Below are 11639 nucleotides of genomic sequence, written 5' to 3'. Positions count from 1 at the left end.
ACAAAATGAAGAAAACTGTGCATGCATGAGTCCAAAGGGGATCTGCCTTTTTAACACAACAGCACAACATAAAAAGTAAAGCAAGAATACATTATTATATTCATTTATTTATTCTTTATCTCAAATGACCATGCAGACAGTGCACCAAAATTCACAAGATAAAGCTCTCAAGACAGGCAAATGAGGTACAATGCAGCTCAGGTAACTACTGCAAAGTATAATTTTCAAAGCATCCTATCACAGTGTTCACTCTAAAGGCACAACCGATGGACAATTGTTGATTAGCGCACTGCACACAGCAAAAAATAACCAGTTATAATCGTCTTCTCCGCTCAGTAACTTCCTTCCAGTTGTCACCCTGATGGTAAACAACTTTAGGGATCCTAAAGTGTGCCTGCTGACTGCAGTTTTTGGCCACACAACGTGTCATTTTCACTTTTGTCGAGTCGCCACCCAACGCTCAAGCACTGTCAGAGATCGTGCAAGGCATCCAACATGGCGGCGGATGACCAATTCCAGAGAGTTACGACCCGTGATTCTCATACCGCGCGCGCCGAGTAGAAATGCTGTTGTTAACTTGAGTTTCTGCAATGGGCCTATAACGCATTCTTGTGACACTCTGAAAGCCTAGATCGATTCATGTGTCTGACTTCTTTTGATCAAGGGACTGCAAAATGATTTTAAGCGAAACAGAATGTCTGTGTATGGTTTGCACAGTATGTAAATGTACATGTATCAGTGAATACATGTATATGTGAAACAGATGCAGATGAAATGAGCTATGCATATATTCCATTGTTTTGTTTGTTAGCTACCTGTGTGTGTGTTTGTGTGTTTGTGTGTGTGTGTGTGTGTGTGTGTGTGTGTGTGTGTGTGGGTGGGTGGGTGCGAAAACATGGACATGTACTAGTGAAGTTTCATTTTCATGCATTTCTCACAACAACAAAAGATTGATAGCACATTAACCTGTTATCATCTTTTGCACAACAAGCTTTATCTTTAAACTACAACAAACAGATATAGCAATAATTATCCTATGCCTCTCCTATCTGAAACACACACACACACACACACACGCACCTGCAAAAAGAATAGATATTTCCTGTTCAAATACATACTTAGGAGAACATTGTGGTCAGGACTATAACTTATCAAGCAAAATGTAGAGCTGTCAATGATCAAGTTTTGAGGGATGCAAAAGAAGAGGAGATGAGTACATGTGCACTGACACAAATTACAGACACATCTTTATTGCATATGCACCACACTACATAGATAAGCTGTTGACAGAGAAATAGGCAGCCCGTGCAAGCAAATTGTGAAAAAAAGAACAATTATTCTCAAAATGTGTCATTCCCATATGGTTCTCTAGTTTAGCAAGTTAGCTTGAAACTGGAATGGCGCTAAGTTGAAAGCTGATTCGCAAGTTCGTTTGATCAAGCTTCGCAAAGTGTTGTAAACATGGTATGTACAACTCCGGGACGTTTTTGTTTAAAGGGATGGAAGAATTTTACAAGGACTACCGATCTCAATGAATGTGTTACTATGCACTCGCGAGGCAGTTGGCAAATTAGCAGGCAAAATGTTGCTGGGAAACTAACATGCGGCGGACTTGGGCGGGGTCGAACTCCTTTATTCAGTCGAATCAGTGTTCAAATGCAGAGAGAAACAGAGATAGAGAGTGTGTGTGATTTGTTTATTGTGTCAGCATGAAAAAGAAAACGTACATATAATGGTAACTGACTCAGTGAACAGCAGTACCATATTGGCATATATATTTAAACAAATTAAAGGCACATTAAATTACATATCCATACCCAACTCACAAATAGCAATTAACTCTAGTTCAGTGCTGGTAACGCTGTACGCGTCCCCTTGGCAACCAAGGGAGACCACTCTAAAAAAGAAAGTGATCCATCCCATAATGCCCGACTATCAACAGTCAGACATCCGTATGCGTGCGCATACGCCGCCATCTTATCATTCCACTCTCAGCGAGCGACGTGTCTGGTCGCGTTTTGTTGTACGCTCCGGCTGTGTTCAGCCTTGGTCTTTGTTTCCTGACATTGACTTCGCCCCTTGGTCTGCCGCCGAGCTTTGTCAATACCCTGGCTGTTTTTGGGTGAGAGATTTCTTGTTTTATGTAACTCTGGCGACGTTTCTGTCGCACGTTGTGAACTTGTAAAATTTTTCAGTTCGAAAATTTTTTGTGAGTTCGTTTTGACATGGCGGAGTGCGCCAAAAATAGGACTAATTCGAGACAGGCTGCTGCTTCAGCTTCTCCGGCTGCTAGTTCTTCTTCCTCTAAGAGAAGTTCTTCGTCTAGAAGAAAGAGTGATGGAATTTCCGCCACTTCTCAGATAGAACCGGGAAATGTAGGATGTGATGTTGATGTTGTTGTTGACAAGCCTTCGTCCGCCATTTTGTCCGGGAAGAAGGACAAAGTCACACGTAGTGATAAGGATAAAGATGTTGTTAAACCGGTTGTTTCGTCGGGGGCTCCTGGTGATTCAGGTGTGTCTCCCGCCGATATTGCGTCTTTGCTTTTGACTTTGAGTACACAGGTTTCTACTTTGGCGGCCGATTTGTCGGCGACGAAAGCTGAGATTCGCGCACTTCCGGCTGGCGTCGTTGATGCATCTTCGTTGGGTAGAGTCAGGTCTTCACCGACTCCGTCCACTTCCGGTTTTGCTTCAGCTTCTGCTGCGGCTTCTGCTGTGGCTGCTCCTACCGTGGTTCGGGCGGAAGTGCATGCGTCGCAGCACGGTGATGGTCGGCTGGTGTCCCTTGTGCATGGGCCGGTGCGCTCTAAAGGTATGTCTAGCCCTCAAGTTACCAGGTTCTCTGGTGACGAGGGTTTGCGGTCACAGGATAAAGTAAGCCACTTGCGTGGTGAAAGCTCTCCTGCAATTTCTGGACAATGGCATCGCGTCCGTCCGGCAGTTGTAGGGAGCCCTGTGAATCGTTTGAACTCTGCATATACCTCTGATTCAGTGTCGGGTATGCCGGTTCGATATCCGTCCCGCGGGACGGATGGTGGGTGTGACTCCGAGGACTTTGCAAGTTTCTCTGGCGTTGACCCACCTGGTTGTGATAGCGACCAGGAAGGAGGGTTGGAGGAGGGCAATGCCACGGCCGTGGATGACACCCTTCTCAACCTGCCGTCGAAGCTGTCGAGCGCGGTGGCTATGGCAGCGGAGACGGCCTCCAAATACTTTCCGGAAGGGGTGGTGAGAAGCAAGGAGAGACTTCTGCCACCCAGGTCGGCTTTTGACGATTTCCGGTCTGCCAAGAATGATTCTGGTCAGTTCCGGTTTAAAGAATCGTCCTCGGTTGCCTATGTTATGGCAAAGGTTTTCAAGGGAAGGAACGGACCGGATGTGCCGTTGTTGTCGCAACGTGGTGATGCACCTGAAGATGTTCTCCCGTGGTTGGCCAAGGCGGGGGATCGAGCTGTTTCTGGTATTCAGAAGTTGAAGCTTGTTCCCCGGCCTGTTAAGCTGATTGGGCATTTCGCGTTACCAACGGCTGTGTTGCCGGTGACGCCTGAGCTTGCTTCGCTGCGTGAAGTCGGTTACGGTTCTTGCACTCCGCTTCCGTGTACCGAGGCTTCGATGGTGGGTCTTGAAGATGCAGGGAGGTCGTTGCTTGAGCTGACGTCAGTGTCAGAGTCTCTGCAACGGTCTCTTTCGAGGTCGATTGCGACCTCACTGGACCCCTTTGAATTCAGGTTCGACGCTTCGGCGCTTGACGTGTCTACCCTTCTGGCCACTTTGGCCAAGGTTACAAGGGAACAGATGTCGGTTTCAGCCAACCTTTACGCACATGCAGTGCACTCAAGGAGGTCGGCGTTTTTGTCGGGATCGAGGATTTCTGATAAGTCCACGATTGAGGCCTTGAAAGTGTCCCCGTTTTTAGAGGGATCGTTGTTGGGTCAGGCCTCTTTGGATGCTCTCCAGAAGGAGACAGCGGACGCGAGGGATCTCGCTATAGCCCGCATTGCTTTTCAAGGTTTGCCTAAGGCTCAGGGCAAACCTCAGTTTCAGTCTCAGTCACGGACTCAGTCGCAGTCTACGGCCAAACCTCAGACATCCTCGTCTGGTGGTGGCGGTAAGGCTCAGAAACAGTCGTTCTCTTCAGGGGGTAGAGGTCGCGGTGCGCCCTACCCTAAGAGGGGTCAGTCCTTTGGTGGTTCTAGGGGGTCGGGGCGCAAGCCCCACCCCCAATGAAACTCCCCCGAACAGGCCTTCCCGGTAGCCCCCGCACTGGTTGTGGCGGGCGGCCCGTCCAGGGCCCTCTCTTCCTGGCTGCAGCTAGTGGACAGCAAGTGGGTTACCGGGATCGTTCGTTCGGGGTTCAGGCTTCTCTGGTCAGGGGAAAAAGCACCTCTGACCAGGATAATCCCGCTCTGCAAACCCCCCAGGGATCCGGAGGCGAGAGCCGCGGTGCAAGGGGAGGTGTCAGCCCTTCTCTCGAAAGGGGCGATAGAAGAGGTCTTGGACTTACGGTCCCCGGGGTTTTACGGCAGACTGTTTGTTGTACCGAAAGCCTCGGGGGCTTGGAGACCAGTTCTCGACCTGTCAACTCTGAACATGTATCTCCGAACGGTGAAGTTCACTATGGAGACGCCGGCCTCTGTGCGAGAGGCGCTTCGTCCGGGCGATTGGGCTACCTCAGTGGACCTTACGGACGCATACTTCCACGTCTTGATGCACGTGACGGACAGGAAGTGGTTGCGCTTCCGCTGGGGAGCCAAGGCCTACCAGTTCAGGGCACTGCCGTTCGGCCTATCTCTCGCGCCTTGGATATTTACCATCGTGGTGCGTCAGCTCTGCGCTCTTGTGCGCAAGGAGGGCGTGCGTCTGCGAGCTTATTTGGACGATTGGCTGATCCTACATCAGGACAGAGAGTTGTGCCACGTCCATACTCGCATGGTGCTCAGTCAGGCTGCCCAGCTCGGGTTCTCTGTGAACCTGGGCAAATCAGAACTGGTTCCATCCCAGACGTTCACTTACTTGGGGATGGAGTTCGATACGCTCAGTTGGTCGGTCCGCCCGTCTCAGAAGAGGGTGGCCAAACTTCAAGACTTGCTCCGTGCGCTTCACGGAGAGAATCTGGCCAGTGTACGGGTTCTGACATCAGTACTTGGCCAGATGGAGTCTATGGCTACTCTTGTCCCACTGGGCAGGGTACACAAGAGGCCGTTTCAGGCAGCTCTTCAGGCCCGGTGGGATCAGTCAACCCAGGGGTGGGACACCCAGATTTCTCTGGGAGACTGGTTTTTCGAGACCACGCAGGTCTGGCTTCTTCCCTGGGTCTCACAGGGAGTCCCGAAAAACTTTAACGTTGGATATTTCTTGGACACTATTCAGTCTATCAGTACCAAATTTGGCAAGATGGTGTATGATGACAAGGCCCCAAAAAACATACATAGCATCTTGACCTTGCTTCAAGGTCAAGGTCGCAGGGGCCATAAATGTTGTCTAAAAAACAGCTATTTTTCCCATTTTTCCCATTTTCTCTGAAGTTTTTGAGATTCAATACCTCACCTATATATGATATATAGGGCAAAGTAAGCCCCATCTTTTGATACCAGTTTGGTTTACCTTGCTTCAAGGTCAAGGTCACAGGAGCTCTTCAAAGTTGGATTGTATATGTCGTATCCATTCTGTACAATTTGCGCATTATGTACAATGAGCAGCATATCGTGCTCATTGTATACAATGAGCAACAAGTTTTGCTCATTGTATACAATGAGCAAAACTGTTGCCCATTGTATACAATGAGCAAGACCATAAAGTTGCACATTGTATACAATGTGCACCGAGTGAGCAAGATTGTTGAATGACGTTCAAGCTACACTGATATATGAATCATAGTGAATGGTAAAGTGTTCAAATAACGATGTTTATTATGTTTAAGCATTGTTTTAATTCTCATTTCGCTAAAACTAAACAGTGTATTAAGAATTTAATTATTGTAAATTAAAGGGGCAGAAAACAGCTAAAAACAACTTTGTTTTAAAAAATTCTTTGATGCATAGGAACCACTTTAGTGAAACCGCACATCGATAGCGCTGTTAGTTTGGCTGGAAATAACATTTAACTTTGTAGTGGAAGTAGAATGACGTCATATTTTTAATTTTAAAACGGCCGTAACTCGCTTCAAATTTGACCAATATGCATGCGTTTTTTTTTGTTTTGCTTTCGGCGTTTTGAACTGGCGTGCATGTGATAAGAAAAAGAATGGAACGAAAAATCCAAAACAATTTTTTTGTCAAAAAAAATATTCAAAATCTTTTCTTTTTTAAAAATATTTTTTGTTACATTTACCTAGAGTAAAGAGTAAAGAGTAAGCAATCTCTTTTTGGCCCGAAAACATGAAACGACAGCAACCTGTTGACTGCCCCTTTAATTAAACAATAAAAACAAATACAACAATTAATGTTGTTTCAACACACGCACACACACATAACATTCGTTCATAATAACGCTCACATTTTCATGTCATGCTAAAAGTAAGAGATAGAAACAACAACGTCAGCTAATGAGAGCTAATTAAATTCCTAATGCACTGTATAGTTTTAGCGAAATGAGAATTAAAACAATGCTTAAACATAACAAACATCGTTATTTGAACACTTTACTCACATATTCCATTCAACCATTCACTATGATTCATATATCAGTGTAGCTTCAACGCCATTCAACAATCTTGCTCACTCGGTGCACATTGTATACAATGTGCAACTTTATGGTCTTGCTCATTGTATACAATGGGCAACAGTTTTGCTCATTGTATACAATGAGCAAAACTTGTTGCTCATTGTATACAATGAGCACGATATGCTGCTCATTGTACATAATGCGCAAATTGTACAGAATGGATACGACATATACATATTTTGAAGTGACCTTGACCCTGAACTATGGAAGATAACTGTTTCAAACTTAAAAATTATGTGGGGCACATGTTATGCTTTCATCATGAGACACATTTGGTCACATATGATCAAGGTCAAGGTCACTTTGACCCTTATAAGGTAGTGAACCACTAAAAGTGACCATATCTCATGGTAGAAAGAGCCAATAGGCACCATTGTACTTCCTATGTCTTGAATTAACAGCTTTGTGTTGCATGACCTTGGATGTGTAAAACAGTTCTTAGTGTATGATGTCATTGCTAGGTTTAGTTATTTGACCTTGACCCTGAAGGTCAAGGTCATGTAAAGGTCAAGGTCAAGCATGTGAGTCGTATGGGCTTTGCCCTTCTTGTTTTATTAAGACAAGATGAAGATCAGTACAACTCGAAGTTTTGAAAGTTTTAAAAAAGATAGCCAGGAACTGCGGAAGTGTGTCCCGCAAAACGTGGTTCTCGTAGCAGATGAATGTTCTGCATGTCGTCAGTTTCTTTGAACAGTCAACCGCCACCGCTCTGTTCGTGTGACTCGCAGCCGTTTGTTGCGTTTTAGATTCAGAGGTACACAATAACGTGCTATTGCAGATACAGCGAGTCGCATTGAAATCACAAACTGATTATTAAATTGTGAAAAAAAGGAAAGTGGATCACACGGGTTCACGATGGCTCAGGGGTTAGATAAACCACGAAAACAGGTGTGTGGTTTTCGCGAGCAAGATAGCCATTCAAACGAACTGTGTCATTTTAATGCTATTAAATGTTATTGCAATTGTGTTCAATAAGGTTAGAACTGCTTTTTTCATGAGAAGATTTAAATCGTTCTGTGAACCATTTGAGACGGACTGCATAGGGCTTTAACAACTGATGAATTTGATTATTTATCGTGCCATATCCTTCTGTTCCAGTCAAAGAGAAAGGGACTCAGTCTTGAGGAGAAAAGGTCAAGAATGGTGGAGCTCTTGTTTGAGAAGGTAAATTTAAAAAGATTATAATGAGTTATTAGAGCTGTATTCTTGTTAATCACAATCAGTGTGGTATTACCTTTGCGCTTGCAGATTCATGGCTGCTTGGGCAACTTTGAAGGAAACAGAATTGTTCACACAAGTACTAACTTTTAGAGATCACACATTCAAACACAAACACACACAGACGAACACACACAGACGAACACACACACACACACATACACACACACACACACACACACACACACACACACACACACACACACACACACATGCACACAGAATTAATTTGAGTCCCAGCTGTAGCCAGTGAAATGAGTTGAACTGATGCAGGACTTTATTAACTCCTGTAACCATCGGTTTCATTCAAAAAAAAATTGTTTTAAAGGAGGGTGTGTTGGTGGCCTTAGTGAAAGCCATGCTCTTTTATAACTTCTTGATGCATGTGACTTGCCTGAAGCCAGAAATCTGGAAGTTGAGAAGTACGCGTCCAGAAGGCTGTGTGTCAGAAGGATACATGGATAGTATAAAGGTCTGGCCAAGAAGGAATAAAGATACAGATCTATGGTGTTGATTATATTATATCTTCTTCTTCTGTGTTCGTGGGCTGAAACTCCCACGTGCACTCGTGGTTTGCACGAGTGGAATTTTACGTGTATGACCGTTTTTACCCCGCCATTTAGGCAGCCATACGCCGCTTTCAGAGGAAGCATGCTGGGTATTTTCGTGTTTCTATAACCCACCGAACTCTGACATGGATTACAGGATCTTTTTCGTGCGCACTTGGTCTTGTGCTTGCGTGTACACACGGGGGGTGTTCGGACACCGAGGAGAGTCTGCACACAAAGTTGACTCTGAGAAATAAATCTCTCGCCGAACGTGGGGACAAACTCACGCTGACAGCGGCCAACTGGATACAAATCCAGCGCGCTACCGACTGAGCTACATCCCCGCCCATTATACAATATAAGTGTCATGCAGATCTTGGTCATACCCCAGATGTTATTTTTCAACTACTCGCAGATTTCTTTTGTTTGTTATTCTGGTTTGAACTGGGTTTTTTCGTATGACTTCTTTGCTCAGTGCATGTTTATACATATAGCAGGTCGAATAATGTGAGATGTATGAATTATTAACTAGTGTCCTAAACTATGCTTTGCAGAAAGACTTCTTCCAGCTCAAAGACTTGGAGAGAATGGGACCGAAAGAGAAAGGAATCACAGCACAGTCTGTGAAAGAAGTTGTTCAGAGCCTGGTGGACGATGCCATGGTGGATACGGACAAGATTGGCACTTCTATCTACTTCTGGGCTTTTCCCAGCAAAGCCAGCCAAAATGTAGGATCATAATTCATATGTATAAGTTTTTGAATAGAGCACATGCTTGAGATATTCAGATGATGATAAGTAATGTTTAACGCCCTCACGATAAAACCATTAGGGGCATGTTTCCGGGTTTGACCCTGACTTACAGTCAAACCTGTCTATACACATCACCCAAGGGACCGATCAAAAGGGGGTCATTGTAGACATGTGGTCGCCATGGAAAGGTGAATTATATTGAATAAAAGTTTGTCGGGTATAATTTAGGGTTGTTGTTGCAGACAAGGGCAGGTTGGACTGTAGTTGCATGTGCAAATTAAGCGTGATGGCACATGCCTTTATGACAGCCAAACACACATTGAAAATAGATTTATTTGCTGATTTAAAGGCATACTACCTAGTATACAGACATGAATTCCAACACAATTATAAATGACATTTTGGATTCCTTGAAATATGAATAACAACTTCATAAATCATTGGATTATAAACCTACAGGGTCCTGTATAAAATCTGTCACTGTTTCAGTCTTAGTTTGACTCTTGAATGTCGATATTTTCTCATCGCAGAGAAAGGGAAAACTGCAGGACCTCTCAAGCAAACTAAAGGAGCTGGAAAGCAAAAAGAAGGAAACTGAATCACAGCTGGCTAAAGCAAAAGCTGGGAAGGAAGATACAGTCAGTTTTTGTGTTTTTGGTCTCTTTTTGTTATTGATTTTTGCAGTGAGCGCTATAAGATATGAGGGACATTTGATTCTGTGCAGTGACGTTTTGTGTGCTGCTGCCTATCAGTTCACAGTTGTATGCATATATTTTGTATTTGGCACCCAGTTTTATTGATATGTTGAAAAGTTATAAAGTCTCTGTGTTGTTGCCTTGTCATCTTCATGTAATTTATGCGTAAGTGTATATGAGTGTGCTTGAGTTGTTAATGCGAAAGAATGTGTATGAGTGCGCCTTGTGGAGAGATATGTGCTCGTTATAAATTCTTGTATTATTATTATGAAAGTAAACATGCTGGCACATTTCAGGATGAGAGGAAGGAGGTGTTGTCAGAGCTGAGCTTAGCACGCAGCACATTGCAGCAACTAGAGGCAGACCTGGAGAAGTACCGAGAGAGTGACCCGGAGGTTTTGGAGCAGAGTAAAAGAGAAACGAGTTCTGCTCTTGAAGCTGCAAACAGATGGACAGGTAGGCAGTAGAGACGTTGAACTCGAAGCCTCTATTTCACAGAATCACTCATGATTTTTGGCTCTTCTTGTGTGTGTGTGAATGGGTAAATAATTAACAAGGGTAACATGCGGGCTCGGACAGGCAGTCATTCCCTTTTCTCTTGTTTTCGTCAATGTCACATAAACAGGCACGCACGAATGCTCGCACGTGTACACACACACGCACGCACACAATGGGCGGTTCTGGTGAGGTTATGCCCCCTCTTTCTTTCGGCTGGTAACTGGCGCCACCTCGCGGCAAGATCACACGAGAAAGAGAAAAAAATTTGCATTGGTCCCAAATAACATATTGGTTTGGTAACAGTTTGTGTGTAAGTTGTGCATTTTATACGGTAAACAGACAGTGGTTGGTTCTGGTGAGGTTATGCCCCTTTTTTCTTTCGGCTGGTAACTGGCTCCACCTCGCGGCAAGATCTCAGGAGTTGTCTCGCGTTATCGCCCCAGAAGCGCTCATTATATATGCACACTAATATGCATACAAGTGTTTATATATATATATACACTTACAGTTACACAACTTGCACACACCGACGTGCACAAGCAGATTTGTAACACACACACACACCCCTCTCACACACACACACGCACACAGCCGTTGTTCCATGCAGAAAAGGCTTGCACCTTATAATTTTATATGACGTTTGTGTTAAAAAGTTTTCTCTTTTGCCTTCTTTTCATGTTATTATTTTCACATTTTCTTTCAGATAACGTGTTTGCAATCAAGTCGTGGGTGAAGAACAAATTCAACGTTGAAGAGGATAAGCTGGACAAACAGTTTGAAATTCCATCAGGGTTTGATTACATCGAGTGAAAATTGACTGGAATTGTGTGTGTGTGTCTGTGCACTTCTCTGTGTTGGTGCATGTGTCTGTGTCTACATGTGCATGTAGGCGATTTGCAAGTGAAGATGCCTGGGTCTTCTGCGACAAGTAGTGTACCCTTTGTTAGGAGTGTTACACAGCATGTAAAATGCATTTTTGATGTTATTTAAACAGTTATCTTGTTTTTCTTGGATGTGCTCTGTAAACATTTTATAAATGTATCTTGCCACGTATGTTGGAAATTCAATAAAACATGTACAGTGTTTATTATGAAGTTTTAGGTGTTTTTTTAATTGTGTGTCACTGTCATGTTACATTTCTTCTCTCTCACACACAGTCACACACACACCACAGCAAGCAATGCAGGGTGTACCCATAAAAAC

General features: G+C 44.2%; 1 protein-coding gene across 1 annotated transcript; it reads left to right on the top strand.

The window, feature by feature from the left end:
* Positions 1 to 1383: 1383 nt before the first annotated feature.
* On the top strand, positions 1384 to 11523 carry LOC138975498 (meiotic nuclear division protein 1 homolog). The gene is made up of 6 exons (XM_070348202.1): positions 1384 to 1464; positions 7824 to 7889; positions 9046 to 9219; positions 9774 to 9881; positions 10235 to 10394; positions 11140 to 11523. Exons 1-6 carry the CDS (start codon positions 1462 to 1464, stop codon positions 11244 to 11246), a joined length of 618 nt encoding a protein of 205 aa, XP_070204303.1. The 5' UTR covers positions 1384 to 1461; the 3' UTR covers positions 11247 to 11523.
* The last annotated feature ends 116 nt before the right edge of the window (positions 11524 to 11639 follow it).

The sequence above is a fragment of the Littorina saxatilis genome, linkage group LG9 (assembly GCF_037325665.1).
Source record: "Littorina saxatilis isolate snail1 linkage group LG9, US_GU_Lsax_2.0, whole genome shotgun sequence".
Taxonomy (NCBI): domain Eukaryota; kingdom Metazoa; phylum Mollusca; class Gastropoda; order Littorinimorpha; family Littorinidae; genus Littorina; species Littorina saxatilis.
This window is presented reverse-complemented; position numbering and strand designations above follow the sequence as displayed.